The sequence below is a fragment of the Corvus kubaryi genome, unplaced genomic scaffold (genome assembly GCF_017639235.1).
Source record: "Corvus kubaryi isolate FWS band 111438036 unplaced genomic scaffold, C.kubaryi_AGA036_p1.0 37284, whole genome shotgun sequence".
Taxonomy (NCBI): Eukaryota; Metazoa; Chordata; class Aves; order Passeriformes; family Corvidae; genus Corvus; species Corvus kubaryi.
In genome coordinates this window covers 9,571,510-9,590,665 of record NW_024581088.1, presented here as the reverse complement: position 1 = coordinate 9,590,665, position 19,156 = coordinate 9,571,510, and the positions used below count along the sequence as shown (strand labels likewise).

The 19,156-nt window shown below is 49.8% G+C and overlaps 1 protein-coding gene across 1 annotated transcript in view; it reads right to left on the bottom strand.

Moving 5' to 3' along the window:
* AATF (apoptosis antagonizing transcription factor) overlaps positions 1-17,999 on the bottom strand; it is a 37,266-nt gene extending 19,267 nt beyond the window's left edge. Inside the window, exons 1-8 of the mRNA XM_042026432.1 lie at positions 17,890-17,999; positions 16,167-16,355; positions 15,508-15,948; positions 14,750-14,887; positions 4,598-4,712; positions 4,073-4,277; positions 3,194-3,352; positions 2,351-2,434 (exon numbers count right to left, since the gene is read on the bottom strand). Coding sequence (XP_041882366.1) covers positions 2,351-2,434; positions 3,194-3,352; positions 4,073-4,277; positions 4,598-4,712; positions 14,750-14,887; positions 15,508-15,948; positions 16,167-16,355; positions 17,890-17,974 — 1,416 coding nt within the window. The 5' untranslated portion in view covers positions 17,975-17,999. The remainder of the gene's footprint in view (positions 1-2,350; positions 2,435-3,193; positions 3,353-4,072; positions 4,278-4,597; positions 4,713-14,749; positions 14,888-15,507; positions 15,949-16,166; positions 16,356-17,889) is intronic.
* Positions 18,000-19,156: the final 1,157 nt, after the last annotated feature.

Here is a 19,156-nt window from a genome sequence, read left to right as displayed (position 1 = left end):
CTGACACACAGAGGAAGCTGCTTTCCAGTGCTGTTCTTTATCTGAATGTTTACCTTTTAAGCAGTAATCAAAACAAATTAATAACTATAAAATGTTATTTAGAAGAATGAAAATGATCCCAGAGGAAGTCAGGATGTAAATTTAAATAGGAAGGAGAGGCAGGTGTTGAAATGCATGCTGCAATCAGCGTTATGCACAGGGGTCAGAGGTTGTGAGCACCCTCAGCTCAGTGCTGATCACTCCTGGAGAACCAGCTCCCTTCCTGCATTTTATTTCCATCCCCACATGCAATCACACACACGCACAAAAGCACTGCTCAGTTATGACCCAGTGAAAGCAAAGCCATTCAGGGCCTTGTCAGCTCCATTGTGCTGTGCTCTGCCCGCTCTCAATGCAATGTTCAGCTCCAGCTTAGCGCCCTGACAAATAAAGGAAAGCACTTTATGAATCCAATTTAATTGGGAGGTGACAGAAAACACAGAGCCATTTTCCTCAGCCTTATCCCTGAACTGGCTTCAGCTCCAATCTCTGCCAAATCCCACCGAGCACGGGACATGAACCAGGGCAGCGTTACAGGCACGGGCACCCCCACAAACACCGGGAACCCACACGGCTCCTCTCTCCCAGGAAGCATTTTGGGGATGGAGGAGAGGAGAAGGGTGGAAGGGAGGGAGAGCAGGAAGGATGGAGATCAAAAGCCCCCAGCAAGAGAGGAAAATGGATGTGCAGCTGCCCGGCGGCTCAGCAGATGTCTGTGCGTGATGTACGAGGCCGGGAGAAGCTGTCGGAGCTGCTGCCAAGGACTGGGAAGTGATTAAAGCCTGCACCAGGCTAAGCACCATATTTCCAGTCCGTGGGGTTCCCAAAGTGGCACCCATGCCTGGCTGTGCTGCCAGATGTTGCTAGCTGGCCCTGCTCCTGCAGCTGGAGCAGCAGGGAATGCAATCTGGAGCGCTTCCTTCCGGAGGGGCCGCACAGCGAGCCCCCGTCACCCATCCTTCACCTCTGCCCAGGCCTCCAACAACTCCAATTTGCTGCCACTTCCCTCTTGGGAAATGGCCAAGATACAGTTGTGTGTGGCAGACCCATTTGTTTTACTCAGGTGATTCTCTTCCCTCAATGACCTCCATTAGTTTAAGTTTTAATTTAGATTAACCCCAGCACCCCAATTAACCAGTGAGGGGAGAAGCTAAGCTGGGCCTGCTCATATTTCTGAAATCACAATTTAGCACAGCTACAGTTATTAGAGGGAAAGATGGGGACATTCAGCTATTGCTATTTTCTTTTTAAAAATTTAACATTTCATGGCCAAGAAGCACCTTCTCTGCACAGGTCCTCGGCCTGTCAATCTCAGCTATTTCTCCACTCCATGATTTTGTGACACCATTTCTTCTGTGTTCTTAGGGTCCAATTTGCCCCCAAAGCTGAGCTTCTGGTCCACTTGGACCCCAAATTCCACCTCAGCATTATCTCAACAGATCTGGCCCCTTCAATCCCTGCTGCCAACAAGGCAGGCCCTCTCCCATCATCTTTTGGAGCCTGTCATCCTCACATGACAACAGCTCTCTTTTACTCCCCTAACACTTTACTGGCCACTCTAATAATTCTTCAGATGAAAAATTTCTGTCTTTCCAGCAATATAATGATATTTGTTTAGTCCTGAAGTTCAGGCTCTGTGTGGATCATCAAAGCAGACAGAGGTTTTCATGCACTGGGGAAGGACTTACAGTGACATACTGATCAATATGTGACAATTCCAGTTTTTCATAAAGCTGGCACTGTCTTTATTAAATAAACCACAAACACAGTGTTTCCCTGCACTGGCTGCAGGTTCCTTGCTTCTAAGAATTTTGCAAATAAAGGGAATAACTGGCCTGGATCCAAGCTGGCCCAGTTCCAAGAGAAGTGCCGGAGTAGCCCAGCAGCTCTCCCGCTCAGCAGGTAAATGAGACGATTTAGGCTGAGACAAGAGGAACTTCCAGTGCTTTTGAGGATCTGCTGGGACTGTTTTTCCTAAGGGGGCTCTGCCCACAGAGAACAGTCACCTTCAGAGAATTCAGAGCTTTTTCTCTTGTGTAGCCACGTTCCCCAGGGAGAGGCACAGCTCCTCCTGCAGCCCTGACGCACTCAAGCAACAGCAGCAAGTTAAATCCACAGTGCAACTTCAAGCCCTACAACAAAAACTGAGAGCAGAGTCCCCTGAGGTACTTGCAGAGATTTTGGGTGCTAAACCAGGTAACTGAGTTTCACAGGTAAGAGAAATACAGAGCATAGAACCAACTGCATTTTCTCTGTAAGTATTAAAATCCAACTGGAGCCATAATTCCAACACACGTTTACCATCACCTACCTGGTGATAGAAGTCATCATCATCAAATATCTCCTCATCGATGTCCTTCAGGTGCCTGTTGGAATCTGAGGGAGGGAGGACTTCCTGGAAGCATCAAGGAAATACTGAGAGCTCATATCTGCACATTTCTGTCCCTAACTCCAGAGACATCACGTGCAGCAGCTTGTAAACACACTTGATGGTACGAAGGAATGGGGAAGAACTCCCAACATAACAAGCTTTTAAGGACCAGGAATACATTTAAAGGCAAGGCAGAAACGCTGCCAATGCCAAAATAGATTTATGATGCCTTTACTGGGAAATAAATAGGACTGTGCAAAGTCTTTCTGGCAAAATACTACAGATATTTTTAATGTAATGGCAAAAATACATCTTGCAAGTGCAGTAATTCTACCTGATCTCTCAGAATTGAGTATTTATTCATTCTTAAATATTAAATTAATAACAGGCTTACTACTAACATATTCTGTAGGTTATATGCAGTATGATTTTAAAAAGGACTTTCTGGGTTAAACACTCTAAACTGCAGAGTGAAAACCAAGTTTTGCTGCCACTAGCTCAAAAATCAGACTGAGTGAGCATCTCTTCCTGCAGCACAGGAGGGGCACAATCCCAACCCAAACCTTCTTTTCCCCTGTCAGGAACTGGGACAGGAGATAATGCAAACACCACAAAACTGGAACTTAAACGCCTTTCCTTGCCCATTTCACTCCAGGAATCAACACTCAGACACCTCCTCCTCCATCAATCTCTCACAAACAAGCACACCACCTGCTAAAGGCTCGCACTGATTGTTCCGCAGAGTTTCCCAGGACGAGTTAGAGAAGTAACCCCCCCCCTTACCGAGTTCTCAGGGCCAGGCTGAGGGGCTGGGGGAGGCTCCTGCTTGCCCAGCACGGTGTAGACGGAGCGCCGGGTCTGGGTGCGCCGCAGCAATCGCTCCCTGTCCATCAGCACGTGATCGATCTGCGCCAGCACCGAGCGCTCGAAGGCTCCGAAGCCCTGCACAGCATCAAGCAGTGTCAGATACTGCACACAGCCTCTCCTCAAGGCACCACTGCTCCTCTATCTTTCCATGTCACTGGATAAGCAGACAGCGTTCCAACAGGAGGGGGTTTGGGGCTCGTTGCAGGGATTTCTGCGAGGATTTTTGATTTGTTTCTCCCTCGCTCTCCCTTCCCAACCTGAGGCAAGTTGACGCCTGGCTTAATAAAATGCCTTTGCTGTTCTGGTTCAGATTAACTTCTCAATGATTAATACCAACTCAGAGATGTGAGGAGACCCTGGATCTCTGGGTGAAATGATTACCCATTGTATTAAAGTGTACACTTCATGGAGGAGGAGAGCCTCAGAGGGCCCTGATTCTGGTAGGAACCACAAACAGCTCGTACAGTAGCAACAGTGGCATTTTCCTGGAGATTATGTGCTGCTGGAGATCGGTTGTGATGGGGTGTCTGGTTGAGAGAACACAGAACCTACCATGGGCAGGGACACCTTCCACTATCCCAGGCTGCTCCAAGCCCCGTCCAACCTGGCCTGGGACAGTTCCAGGGATGGGGCAGCCACAGCTCCTCTGGGCACCCTGTGCCAGGGCCTCCCCACCCCCACAGGGAAGAATTTGTTCTGTGTATCCTACCCAAACTCCCCCTTTCTCAGTCCGAACTTGTTTCCCAGATCCCTGCTCCACAAGAGCCACATCAGCACACACAAACCAAGCCTTGCCTTTCCCATTTTGCCAGTTGCCAGCTTTGTCTTGTCGTGCCACTTCTGCAGGATGCTGTTCCTGTAGGTCCTGAAGTCCCTGTAGCGCTTGGCTACGAACTCAGGGTACTCCTCAAACTTCAGCTTCCGTTTGGGGAGGCTCCTCCTCTTCTCCTGAGCCTTCTCCATTTGCTCCTCATCGCTGCTGCTCGGGATTTCATCCTCACTGGAACAAAACCAGGCAGGATAAACACCCTGCCCCTCTCCAAGGCAGTGTGTGAGTCCTTGACGGCCTCTCCACCACCAGCCCACACCACGCTGATGTTTCTGTTAAAAGCCCCATGGTTTAGCCCCTGCTCCATTATCAGAAATATCACAAACCAGACTTCCCACAAGGCAGGAAGAATTCAAATAGCAGAGTGTCTGACACCCAGACACAGCAGCAACTGAGAGAGCAGCAGGGTGAGGGTGCTCAGGAAGGCTGTGCTTTGTCCTGTTTGCTGGAGACCAAAGGATTCAAAAGATCTTATCTCTTGCTGCATTTACCTCTCAGTTTTTGCTTGCTTCCCATCGACCAGATGCCTCGTGCCTGGGTACTGATAAAGCAGCTCATCCTGAAGTTCCACCAGCACTTTCAGCAAGGCCTCCAGGGCTTTACAACCTGCAGAGCAAGAGACACAAGTGACAAGATCTGATCTACAGGGGAAGCTTTAAACTATGACCCGGCAAGTTTAATGAAAATATTCTGATCAGAAAAGCAGAACTGCAGGCCCAGAGATCCTCAGGAATAGAGAAAGGGAAGAGAAGATGGGTTGGAGGGGTGTAAATTGATCAATACATGGTGTGAGTGTGATTTTTACTGGGATGAGCTGTTCACACACACAGATCCTGAAGGGAGGTGTGATGCTGTGTATCCGAAGGCTTTTGGAGCTGACAGTTTTCCTGTATCTTTGTCTGTTCCCATGGCTGTGAGCTCTCCAAGGACACACAGTTCCAGCTGACTGTGGGACAGGTTAACTGCACACTGCCACAGCATCTGCTCTTCAGAAACAGTTCTTCTGTGGCAACCAACAAGCCTCCCTGCAGAACTCTCTGATAGAAAACAAGTGTCTGCCCAGGCCCACACAAACTGTGCCTCTGCACATCAAGCACAGGGCCAGCTCTCCCAGGTGAAACACTTGGCACACTCCTACCCAAAAACCTGAACTGAACTCACTCTGGCTGACAGAGCACGTGGATTTGAGTGAAGAGCAGGAGGTGGGACCTTCCCCGGAGCGAATCCTGGTGCCTCCTCTGCCACAGAGCCAGTGGGGCTGCTCTGCTTAACTCCCCAATCCTCCCGTGTACGTGGCACAAAAGAACAGGGAGAACTCTTCCCCACTCTGTTTTTTTCTCTATTTCTGCTTTTCAGTGGGGGACACAGAGATCATGGGTAGAGTGAACAGCAAATCTTCCTCAGGCAGAGGCAGAAATCAGCCCAGACACTCAGAGGTCTCAATCTCCTGTGAGTTACCACTGTGATATTGCTCAGTTGTCACCACCTTCAGATAAATTACAGCCTGACCTCAGTAACAGCAATGTCAAGGAGAAGATGCTTTAAGATTTTTGTTGCAGATCAGCTGTTGGACTCACCCTCCCCAAGCCTGTGGTTCATTATAGATACACTCTGACAACTCCTCTATATAAACCTATTAACGGATTAGGTTTGCTGCACTTGTAAATCAGACGTGTGTGAGCATCAAAACAATTCCACCAGACAAACAGACAAAAGCCCTTAAAAATGCATTTGTCGTAGGTGTCTGCAGCTAAAGCATCACTTGCAGAAGCCAAGTGCCCCCACCCTAGCCTGAGTGCACAGCTTACACCAGCAAAATCCTTCCCACTGCCTGCAACACAGCCAAATGTCCCCAGAGCTTCCCAAACTGTTTATTTTCTCCCTGCTGCCTCTCCTCCAGCAGCAGTGCTAATGCACCCCAGGCAGCTTTGATCCTGGCAATTACAACTGGAGTAGCACTCCAGCTCTTCTGGGGTATAGCAGGGCCACGTCGAGCAGGCAAGGAAATAAAGACAGGCTCAAGCTGCCCCAGGCTATGAGATACAGACCCCAACAGAAGTGGGGATGGGGAGCAATTTTATTTGGAGTGAAGGGGCTGGAGAGGGCAGGGAAGACGATGATGGTGTGTCTAACCAGGTGGGAGGGCTAATTATTCCAGGCAGTGGCTTCATCACGAGCCTCTTACAGCTGGGTAATTTCCCTGTTCTCAGTTCTCGTGTATTTAATAGCATTATTGGATGGCATTCTCACTTTTACTGTTGGCTGCTTAAGTGTGCTGTAAACTCAACTTCAGAAGCCAAGTGCCACCCTCTCCTGCTCTCTTCCCATCTAGCCCTGCCCTATCCATTTCACATTTAATTCCAGGAGGGACTGTTTTCTTCCCAATCTCGTCTTTATCTTCTCTACCCTCTGAAGCCCTTGTCTGCCTTTACAGTGCCAGCTTTGGAGAAGAGTCTGGCCCCGCTTGTGAATGAAGGCAGCACAAACCAAAACTGTTTCATGGATGCAAACTGGCTCATTTTGAAAGGAGGCTGAACACTGACTGACCCTCCTACCCCCAGCAGGATTTTTGTAATGCTGCTCCTTGTCTGAAACAAGAACACAACAGGCGTGGTTGGAATATAACCTCCAGCTTACATGGGACTCAGCATGTCTGTGGCGAGACACTACCTTGGGAAGAGTCACTTTTAAGAGTCCACAGAAGCCCCTTCATTTCGTGTCCAGGAGGGAAAAAGTTGTTCCAGATCCAGCAGGCAGCCGATCAATCCCCCCAGAACGCTGGGAGCCAGCACCAGTAAATCAAAGTGTGCCTTGCTCTTAATACTCCCTCACACGTCCTCGTTTTATCCAGCCCTCCGCCCAGGCTGGGAGCAGCCCTGGAGTATTTAGCTGCACTCAGGGATAGCACTGCCATGTATCAAAGTGTCAGCAGACCCACCAGAGATGAAATCTGTCCTGCTGCTCTCAAACCACACAAAATCAATTCTGTCAATGCCCGTGGTTATGGACAAACTGGCCCGGCTGCAGGGACTGATCCCAGAGCTGCCACGCAATCCATGCACTGCACGTGGGGATGGGCTGCCAGGGGGCTTCTGTGGCTCATCCACGCTCCCAGCCCAGCATTCCCACAGCTTCCCACACACGAAAAGCCCTGCACTCTTTTCCATGACCTCTGGGTCTCATTTCACCTTCCCCAGCAGCTGCGTGGAGCTGCGGGAGCAGCCACAGGCAGGGACACTGAATCCATGGAAAAACCCCGGAGCCTCCAGGCCAGGCTTTCCAAGGCATTCACAGAGACAGCTCCTGGCACTCCCAGAACTGCCCCACCAGGCACCTCTACCCTGCCTGACCCTGGTGCACCCATCCAGCAGATTTGGAGTGTGATGGGTTCACAGAGCCACCCCTTGGGATTCCCCAAACTGCTCCACCCTGTCCCTGCTACACCCATCCAGCAGATCAGAGTGCAACAGCTCAGGGAAGAAATCCTGAAACTGGGGCAAACCTCCCAGGATCTTCACTCCACGTGGCACCTTGCAGAGTGCTGCTGTGGCAGTGCTTCCCACAGACTGTATCCAAACACAGGAACATCCTTCCCGGGATGTACCAGCAGGAACCACCACCTACCCAGCACACAGCTCCACCTCAGAGCCCGTGCCCACACTGGAAATTAAGGACTTTTTCCCCTCAATTAAATCTGAGGGTCTGGCATCACAGGAATATCATCGAGCTTTCCGCTCTCCCTGCACCTCCCCAGGCTGGGGAAGTGCTCACACAGAAAAGCTGGAGCAATGCTGGCGTTGGAATGAAGGGATGCAGGGCAAAAGCTGAGCTGCACGATCTTGGGAGCGTTCCCCTGCCTCACGGAGAGTCCCCACGGAGGCTCCGTGTCCCCACCACACCGCTCACATTATGCAAATCGAAAGCAGGAGAGGAACCCAAGCTCTTATTTTAATCACCGCACATAATGAGGAGTCTCTCCACCAGGTACACAGGTTTATCCCAGCACTCATGGAGAGGGGGAATCCTCCCTCCCTTCAAAGGGCTGTGGGACAGGAGTTAAACTCCAGGTCAAAATGGCCCTCGACGTGCTGGCCTCGGAACAATGCTCCCCATTCACAGCCAGCAGCCAGCCACTTGCACTCGTCATCCCCAGCAATTAATCCCCCACCAAACACGTTTGATTAAATCTTTTCAAGCAAATCCTTTGCTTTGCTTTTGTTAGTTCACTTCTTGTCAACATCTATTAAAATATGCCTTTAATTCTCCCACAATCTTAAAAAACACCGATTCCACTGTCTTCAACTTTAATCAACTGTATGGCCGGCATTTTTCATTTCATAATAATGTGCTGTTTGGAATTCAAGAGGCAGGCTCAACATCAATCATTCGGCAAGAATTTTTCCACTGCAATAAATATGCAAATGAGGAAAGCCAGTCAGTCGTATTTCAGGCCCGACTTGCTAGTGTTTTAAAAAAGACACAAATTTATTAATTGCCGTTGGCCAGCGGAATCCTATTACTTTGGGCATTGATTACAAAGCTGTGTGAGTGATTATTGTGCAACTCGCAGGCTATCCAGGCATGAGGAAAAATTATTAAAGCAAGGCAGAGATTATCAACTCGGAATAACAATAAGCCTTAACATTTTAGGCCTCTAACTTCTTCAACAAAGAATTACGCCGCAGCTCCAGTGTATCATAATTCTGAAGTCTGTCAGTATTACTTTTGGAGCTTGCTCTATATTCCCAGCAGCAGAACAACGTTCCCAGCCAGGAAAAGGCGGGGGAATTCCTCCAGGTATCACATCTTAGACATGGGGCTTTGGACAGCAGCTTGGATGTAATTCCCAGCATGGGAGGAACCTCAGGAGGAACAGCGTGGGGCAGGCAGGATCCCAGCAGCTCCAGCCGGGCACCCCGAGTGTCCTGGGGCCCCAAATCAATGTGGCTCAGAAAGAAAAGAAATAATCCTGTCTGATAAGCCTCAGACAGGAGCTCCAAGAGCCAGCCCAGACTCGATGATAGGCTAAAGGTGATTTTTTACAGGTGGTGTGGTTACATTTGCATTTCTCACAGACCTCAGCTCAATCCCAGCACAAAGCACTGGTAAATCTGTCCAAATTTCAGAAATGAAGGGAGCAACTCTGCCTTCGTGCTTCCCAAAACGGTGAGTTTGGGGAATTCTATCAAATGTCGGTAGGAAAAGGGGCAACTTCGCTGAGACTGCAAAGGTCTGCTCCACACCCAAGCCCAGTTTACTGGTTCCATTGGAATGCAAATGATGCAACAGCCTTCGAAGAGGGGAAAATTGTATTCCCTCGGCACAAAGGAGCCAGGGCTGCACCCCCCCCCCACACCAGTGCTCCAGCTGACTCCCAAAGAGTTACAGAACAGCCTCAATTTAGCCCTTTCACTCCAATATTACTGCATCTGACAGGAAGGACAACAGGATCAGACACAGATGAGTTTGCTAAAAGTAAAGAAAATAACTGGATGCAACAACAGAATAAAGGCTGGGTATTCAGGGGTTTATTAGAGGGGACTGGGGGGGGGGGGGAAAGCTGAGGAGGAGAGAAAGAGAAGCACTTCCATGAAGTTCATGCTCTGCTGATTCGCCTCAACCATCATCTTTTGATATCAGCCCAAACCAGGGAGGGGATGGGGCTGGAAAAATGAGATTTATAAAAACTGATGTTTTACATTACTGTAAATGCGAAGAAGCTGACAACACACATTGCTGCCTCTGCCAGCCTGGAGTCCCCAAGCACGTGGGCAAGGAGGAGAAAGGAAGGGGAAATGTGAAATTTCATAGTTATATCTGGATATTAAGGCCAGAAGGGAACATTAGCCCATCCAGACTGACCTCCCCACATAATACCAGGCCATTAATTATATTTATCATTACAAGCCCCGAGTTTCCATCTCAAGGTACCCAACTGCCAATTAATCTGAGTTAGCTGACATTTGCACACGCTTGTCTGGACACTTTTAAAGCCTTTGTTTCCCTGCATCTTGTTTGTGCAGTACACAGACTAACATGCACAAATATTTAGCTAAATTCAGTTTAATTAGCTATTAATCTTGAGAAACTCGGGTGTAGGCAAAGCTGTCTGAGTGTGGCGTAATCCCACGGGCTGGAATTCAGGTGGATCAGGTCACCAACCAGGGGCTGTCCCAGCATTTCCTGCACTGAAATTTAAGGCTGATTTCAAATAAACCCCAGACATCACCACTGAACAACACACATGACTACGGACATCACCTATTAAATCATTTTACCACACCCATACACGAGGAGACAACAATTCTACTCAAAAGTACTGAACAGCACAAGCTAAAAGGCACAAAATTTAGAAAGAAGGGTCTGATTCATTCATTTCTTTCAGCTGAGAGAAGAGTCTTCATTAATGTCAACAGGCTTTGGCTCAGTCCCAAAAAGAGTTGAACAGATTCCCCATGAGATCAGAGAGGAGAGGTGAAATTTGGGGACACCTGCATCCACATCCATTTAAATCACATTCAGCCCTGCATGAATTGACAGGGCCAATGCTTTTTGTATTCATAAAGTGTCCAGACTAATACAATTCAATTAAAATGAACTACCAGTTTTAAGTGGGCTAGATCTGATCACAATAATTTACACTCAGGCTTGAAACCCAGTTCTGCTGTCACACATTTGTGCAGGCTCCCAGTGAAATCTTCAAAGCAAGAATATATTTAAGTCCACGATCTTGCCTAGCACCAATTAATCCTGTAACTGCTCTATGCCTCTGGAAACTGTGTAATCTGCCTGTGCCTCAGTTCCTCCCCCTCCCCTGTGACACTCACCCCGCTCTGTATTAATGCATTAACATCTCCAGATGGAGGTGTGGATATATTGGAGTTTTAAAAGCGATCCGGGAATGGAGGTGATAACAAAATTACGAGGGAATTCTTGGCAGCCGAGTCCTGCAGGCTTCCCTTCAAACTTCCAAGCCTGTGTCAGTAAATCACATTTCACCAGAGAGCTGTTCCCTACCCAGGTGTGTCCAGGTGAGGGGGAGAGGGGGATGCCTTGCCAGGCACGTCCTCTGTCCCAGGAAGTGGAACAGGTTCTCTGGTACCTACAGCAGACTGGATTTCATCCAAAATTACTCACTGCAGTTTGGTCTCCCATTTGTATGTAACACACTTTGTTCAGGTTTATTTTATTACTGATCACAAACCTTGGTGAAACTTCACCACAGCTCTCCAAAGTGTAAATAACTTAATATTTGTTGCCCCCACTTTTGTTCCTCCACTGAGCAAATCCATCCCCACACACCCTGCATACCTCCTTTTACCAAACCCACTATTTCCTCCATTTCTTGAAATTATCTGCAGCTTATGCTGAGGAATAGAAATGCGGGATTCTGGTATTTTCTCTCAATCCACTGACAGATGGAGTCAAAGACAAAAAAAAAAAACAAAACAAAACAACCAACAACGCCAAAGCTCCACAGAAGTTTACACTGAGTGAGCAGTTTACATTCCAGGGACACCCTGAACTCTTGGAGAAGCAAAGCATACACTTGTGAAAACACACACAGCCACTTGTCCCTTTAAAGTCCTGCAATTTCCACCACTTTCTGGCAAGAAATTTCCTCACCTGGGTTTCTGTACATTTTTAACTCATCTCACCAACTATGAAGTGAAAATAACACAATCTGCTATTTAAAAGCTGGAATTCCCAGCTCTTTTTGAAAAGCATATGGTATTAGTCACTGAAACGTTCCCAGTTTAGTATTTTTAACTAGAATTATAAAGAAAAAGCAACACAGCTACAGGCCTGCACAGAGAAGCCCAGGGCCTTTGAGGATGAAGAGATTTAATTACTTAAAGCCCTTGTTACCTCCTTGTCCCTCAATTATTTGTGGGGTTTTGGTCATTCTATCAAGATTTAACAGAACAAGCCCCACACCCTGGAACTGTTTAATTCCTGACACTGGATGTGACTCCACCAATGTTTATTCCACCTCTACTTTGGCTCTTCCTTGCTCTTGAGGTAATTTTTGGAGACAATTTCATGAGATCCTCTTCCAACCTCCTAACACAGTAAAATATGAGTGGCAGGCCTGCAATCTGTGCACAGACACAGCACAGAAACTTGCACCTTGCACTCCTTTTCTATGTAAATAATGCAGGGATCCTGCGGGAACATGCCAGGGATTGGAATTTTTAATTAATGGGTCTCTTTAATGTGCAAATCAGGAGCAGATTGCAAATTCTGACTTGCATTGATTATGAAAAACATTAATTGAACGTGCAAGACCCCAAACAGAGGCAACATCTCAAGCCCTGGAACAGACTGGAAGATGCAGTGCAGGGGAATACAAATCTGTCTTGGAGAAAACAGCCCACTCCAGGCAGTAGCACCTTGGAACTGTGAGCTGGGAGGGTTTGTGTGTGCAGGGCATTAAACATTGGACATTTGTGCTGCTTTCACAGCTCAGCCACTCTGATCTCAGCGCTAAAAACCATCCAGACTTTCTCAGTGGGTGCAAAACAGGAATAAACATGAGCTCCATGACCACAGTTTGGTCTCCCATTTGTATGTAAAAAGGGTGACAGAAGAAATCTGGAATATAATTAAAGATTCAAAAAAAAAAAAAAAAAAAAAAAACAACAAACCCAACAAAAAAAAAAAAGGGAAATAAAAAGTAAGACAGCACAAACAAAGCAATGCTGTCTCTTTAAACAGAAATTCATCCTATATAAATTATGGCCATAAACTTTTCCTGCAGTGCAGCCTAATTAATTCTTGTTCTATACACAAAGGGAAATGCTGGGTGACAAATGGGTGTGAAGCCTGAAAGCTGCCAGGTCTGCAAAACATTTTCTACTTCAATTTATAAGCAATTTTGCAGTAAATCATCTACCAGAACCTGAGATCTCCGGAATCTAAGGTTGTCCAAAGCACGTTGTAACATTACCAAAAAAAAAAAAAAAATCATAAAAGATTACAAAAATAGTAAATTAAACACTTGTAACCTCCAGTCTCAAAATCTGGAAAATGAGCATGACCTTGCCATTTTCACTCAGGTTTGGCTTTAAAACTGCAAATGGATGGAGAATTGCTGTCTACTCCTTAACACAATTATACTGCAGCCCTTAGGGAATTCCAGCACCATAACAGGGCTGTCCTGAGTAGGAGATACCCAAGAGGAAAATACACAAAGGATCATTTTCCAATTCCAAAAATTCAGCCTTCCTCTGAGCACAGAGCAGAAATTTCATGGGAAAAATTACTGGAAACACTCTTGTTCAGGAGCTCGGAGAGCACTGGGAGCCTCCTGACTTCAGCATCCTGCAGGGTTCACCCAGAGTCTGGGATTTTGGCACCAACTCCTTTGTGCAACTTGAACACCAAATCATTTCCTCCTGTTCAATGAGGGTGATGAAAACATGCCAGATTTATTTTGTGGATTTGGACAGAAGTGCTGAGGCTCCTCTGAAAGGAGAGCATCATCCAGCCCAAAAGAGTGTCCATGTCATGGTCATCCCAAATCCTGTCCAAGGCTGAAGCACAGCACGTACAGCAAATGTGGCAGCAGTAGCAGAATGTTCCTAAATTCAGAATTTCCCATCTCAGCCTGAGCATCTCCTCTGCTAACACTGCCCAGGCCACTCCAGCTTTATGTTCTCAGTGTCTTCACAGACAAACTGCAAAACACAAACCCAAGCTATGAGGAGTATCAGAGTGAACTCCTACAACTTCCCTGCCCAGATGATGAGGAGAAGGTGAGGAGGGGATCACGGAGCAGTTCTCAGCCACGGAGTTTCCCTCAGAGCTCTGCACAGCTGAGGGATTAGCCTCTGCAGCATTGGGGACATTAAACTCCATGTTCTTGGGTGTATTTTGCTTATGGGAAATATCAAAATGTCAACCATTGTTTCTGTTAAAGGTCTTTAATGATATTGCATCTTAGACCTGTAATGAAACATGGAGCTGGGGCAGTTTGTAATGCATCTCATTAAGGACATTAATAACGTGTGTTCCACTGAAAGGTCAGCACAGGATTGGTGGGAGTTTGCCTTTTTGTCCTTAATCACTTCATTTAAAGCAGCAGAGCCAACGTTAAACCAGCAAGTAGCTCACCTGCTGTCACTGCAGGTAAGATGATTGCTGCCATGTCCTGGGCAGGGGTGAGCCAGGGGATCACAGCCCAGCCTTGCTGCAGGGCCAAGATTCAGGGTCATGTCTGATGACCCAGACATCTCTCTCCCTGTACATTCACCTCAAGGCTAGAAAAAAGGTGTCCAAATACAAAAATTAAGCAGAGTCACACCACTGTGAAGCCCAGCCCACTTTGCACTTATCAACTGGAGCCTGCACGTTATTACTTTGTACTGGAGAATCCACTACAGCTCTCATCAGATCAGTGTCAGCAGTGCTTCTCAGGAATAAACAGGTGAAGCAGCTCCAAGCTGCAATTTAACTGCACTGACCCTCTCCTTTGGGCTGCATTACTCCTGCTTTGGGCAAACCTTTGCCTTCACTGGCCCAGCACAAAATTGGTACAAGGTGTCTCTGGACAAAGCATCCCAGCTCTGCACTGAACAGCAACAACCAAACCAATTGTTTATAAGAGTCTGAGCAAAGGAGAAAGATTAAAGGGCTCTTACAGGTCTCCACAGCGCTGTCAAAGTCCTGTCCCCCCTCCTTCCTGAACCTGGGGTAGGTGTCTGGCTGGGGCAGCCTGTTGGCTGTCATGAGCACCTTCTGCATCTTGATCCTCCCTTCCATCAGCTGATCCCACAGGGCTGCACAACAAAAAGGAAATAAAAGAACCAGTTAGCAAGCCAGAGCACTTGTTCCTTGTGAAGGACCTGCCAGCTCAGGCGCTCTCCTTCGAGCTGCATTACTCCTGCTCAGGGCAGTGTTTGCATGCACTGACCAGCACAAAATGGGTGCCACAAGTTGTCTCTGGACAAAGCAAATCCCAGCTGCAACTCTGTGACCCACAAATCAAACCACCCCTTTGCTTTCCTGTTCCAAAGGACAGCCTGCAAACCGAGGTTCAATAGTTTTACAGCTCAGGCAGGAACAAATGGCATTTTGGGTGTTACACTTTGCAAAGAAACAAAGTGATCTCAGCATCACAGCAGGACCAGTGCAGGAAGTCCCGGTGCCCACTGGTCCCACAAGGATATTCTGCACTGGTTCAGTTAAGCCAGTGGATAAATACACTTCACACCATGAGCTGTTACAGAAGCAGTGACACCAGATGTGGCAGAACACCTGCAAACACAGGGGCTGCAGCAGCATGCCCAGGCAGGGTGCTAACAGCACCTTACCACGCTGAGGGGCTTCCCAGCATGGCTGGCTGTACACTGCCAGCAAGGTGACAGGCCTGGCAAGCACACAGCAAACATGCACAAACCTAGCTGGTTCCTCACAGCTTTGCCCTTCTCCACTTCTTCAGACTCCTGTCCCCTGGAGAAGGTCAGCACTCCCCCATCTTCTTCGCTGTCTTTGGTTTCCTTTCCGTCGTCGTGGTTTTCACTCCCGTATTCCTCCTCCTCCTCCTCACTTCCTTCTTCCATGTCAGCATCATCCTCATCTTCATCTGCACCTTCATCCTCCCCTTCACTGCTCCCTTCACCATCCATCCCCTCTGCAAACTTCTCGAAGTCTGTGATACTCTGGAAGCTGAACTTTGGTGCCTTGGCCTTGACAGACGGATCCTCCTCTTCATCGTCCTCCAAGTCATCCTCCTGCTCACTGCCAGCACTGCTGGGCTTCTCCCTGGCCTTAGTGCCAACGCTGTCCTCCTCTTCTGAGCCTTCACTGTCACTGTACCAGTCATCTAATTCTTCTTCAGCTAATAAATGAGAGGAAAAAGTTAATTACTTAGCAGAAAAATGTGCCACCTTGCAGTGCTCATCAGCAACAGCCCAGCTTTGAGTTATTTAATGTCCAACCTAATCACAGCTGTTCCTTGCCCTGTAACAGGGCCCTGAGGTTTGCCATGCTCAGTCCCATGCTGACATCACGTTTTGTGTAGCCCAGTAAAAAGAGGGAAAAAATGAGATTTCTTACCAGATCCTTCTTCAGACAGAGCATCTCCCCAGAGCTCTTCCCGCAAAGCTTTCCGAGATGTGGCTCTTCCACTGTACCTCTTATCAGCTTCCAGGAGAGAGGCTGAAGCTCTTTTCCTGATATTGCCAACAGGCAAAATGTCATCCGTGGTTTCATCCTCAAATCTGTCAATCACTTTAGCAACGGTAGCTGTGGGGGGGGAAAAAAAACAGGGCAGGGGTGTCTGAACTGAACTGAATTCCAGTCTGGAAGGAGCAGCTGCAGCAAGGAGCCCTGGGAAGCTCCTCATGCTCTGTAACAACAGGGCACTGCACAGGGGAGCTGGGTGGGAACAGAAGTCATGGAAGAGTCTGGCTGTGGGGCTTTGAGAAGTGCAGGAGAGCCACACAAATAATTTTCTGCAAGGGGGAAAGGTTCCTGCGTGAAGCAGAACACAAACTAAGCCAAGCCCCCCCAAGGATGCAGGAGAGTCTCTGAGAAGTACAGCCCTTCATGTGGAGGACTCTGCAAAGCTGCAATGCCTTCACTCACTTCATGCTTGCAGGTTAAAAGAGGAAAACTCCAATTCAGATGCACTTTGGCCTCTTGCTACATATGCAAGCCACATAAATACATAAAGATTTCAGAAAAGCTCAACAAAGGAAATAATTTCACTGTGGTTATTGCCCTCCTTCATCCCCACCTTCTTCAGGACACAGAGCAGTCCAGCCCAGAGAACACATCCCACCATCCTCCCTCCCTGCTTTCATTCATGTGCAAGACACCCAGTGCCAAATTACAGGGTTAGCTTTGTTCGGGCAATCGAGCGACAATCAATCGCTGAGTGCTCTTAATGTGTGTTTGGAAATGTTAATGCCTCACTTGGAGTGTTTGTTTGAGGCTGAGGGGGGCAAAAAAACCTCCTGCTCATAACCAAAGCAACAAAATCTGCTCTAAGTGCAGTCATTCCAGCTGGCAGAGCATGGCAAAATGCTGGGCACCAAGGAACGGCTGGGCAGGAGGGGCAGAGGCTGAATGGCCCGTGGGACTCCAGGGATCTCCTGGAATCCTCAGTCTTGGCACCACCACAGGCCGAAGATCTCCCCCCAGAGCAGCTGGGGCCGCCCCATCCCTGGCAGTGCCCAAGGCCAGGCTGGACATTGGGGCTGGAGCAGCCTGGGACAGTGGGAGGTGTCCCTGCCCATGGCAGGGTGGCACAGGATGGGCTCTAAGGCCCCTTCCAACCCAAACCAGTCTGGGATTCTGCGAAGTCTGAAACAAAATTATGGTTACTAAAATGGGAAAACGCCTCTGCTGCCCACGGTAACCTCCTCAGTGGTTACTAAGGTGTTTCTTACAAGATACTATTGCTCTCACACAGACTGCAGAGACCAGCCAGGCTAAGGCTAACACAGGCCTGATCCCGGATGCGGCCCCAGTCTCTGCGAGAACCCCGATCCTGGGCACATCCCTGATCCCACAGGTGGCTCGATCCCCGAGCTGAACTCGATGGCGGAGGCAACCCCGAGCCCCGACACAGCCCCGAGCCCTGAGGTCACCCCCGGGCCGGGGGCACAGCGGGAGCGCCGCGCTCCGCCCGCAGCTCGGGGCGCCGGGGCCCGACCGCCCCCCTCCGCCGCGGCGCCACGTGCGGCCGCTCCGGCAGCGCGCGGGCCGCCCCCGCCGGCCTCCTCCCGCCGCCGCCGGCCGCGGTGCCAAACGCCCTCCCCCGCTCCTCCCGCACCTTCCTCCGCGTCGTCCTCGGGGTCCCGCGGGCCGGGCCGGGGGTCGAGCAGCGCCTGCAGCCGCAGCGCCAAGGGCGCCGCCATCTTGGGGGGAGCGTGAGGGAGCGCGGGGCGGGGCCTGAAGGGCGGGGCCGGGGCGGGGCCTGAGGGGCGGGGCCGGGCCTGAGGGGCGGGGGGTGCGCCCCGGGCCCGCCGGGATCCGACCGGGAGCGGTCCCGGGGCCCAGCCGGGAAGGATCGCGGGGTTACAGAGGGATCCAGCCGGGAACGGTGGGCGGGTTACACCGGGACCCAGCCGGGAATGATCCCGCGATCCAGCCGGCAGCGATGGCGGCGTCCCAGCCAGGACGCCGTGTCCCGGGACGTCGCGAGTGTCCCCCCTTGCCTGGAGGGGTCTGGGCCGGGATGCGCGGCCAGGGGGGACAGTGACAAACAGCGATTTTCCCCCAGAACCATCCCCCCGAGCCCCCCGCCCGCCGCCTCGGCCTCCCGTCATTAACGGGGGATTCCCGATAGCTGCGGGCTGTGGGAATTGGGGTCTCACGGTACCGGATAACGGCAGGACAGCAGCGGAGTCCTGTTAATAATGCACGAAATGACAATTCTTGCTTTAAGTCAACGTCGAACTTCTTCAGCCTCTCCAGCTGCGCAGAACCGAATGAATTCTTGCCCCGTCCCGTGTTAAGTATTTTGTGGCCTCTGCTGGAGTCGCTCTCCCAGCAGAGAGATCCCAGAGCTGGCTTCTCAGCTCAGTCCTTGCTCACAGACGGATCCTTACTCCAGAGTTACACCAGAGTTACACCAGCCACGGGGGATCCAGGAATTTCTGCTCCTGGGGTCCAACTCTGGCCGAGGAGCAGCGCCAAGCGATGCAGGCGTGACCCAGGGACCGGCGCTCCGGGTTTGCCCCCTGACCGCCCCTCCCGGCCCCTTTCCGGACTGAGGTGGCCCCACCACTCAAGGAATTGCCTGGAACTGGGGAACAGCGGTCGAGGTTGGCACAGATTTTGTTACAAGGGAGCAGGGGCCCCACTCGGCCTCTCCAATGCGAGTTGCAGATGTAGGTCTGAGCTCCAGACCCCACAACGAGCAGGGATCAGCCTGGGCTCCCGCATTTGGGCTTTCCTCAACCGGCGTTGGGATTTCACCTGCGAAGGTTCCAGCGGCGCCCTGTGAGCCTGAGCAGGCTGATGCTCGTCCCCTTCTTGCCCTCCCTGTCCCCGACGTGCCTTTAAATGCCACGAACACGAGCGGGAGGCGATTTGTG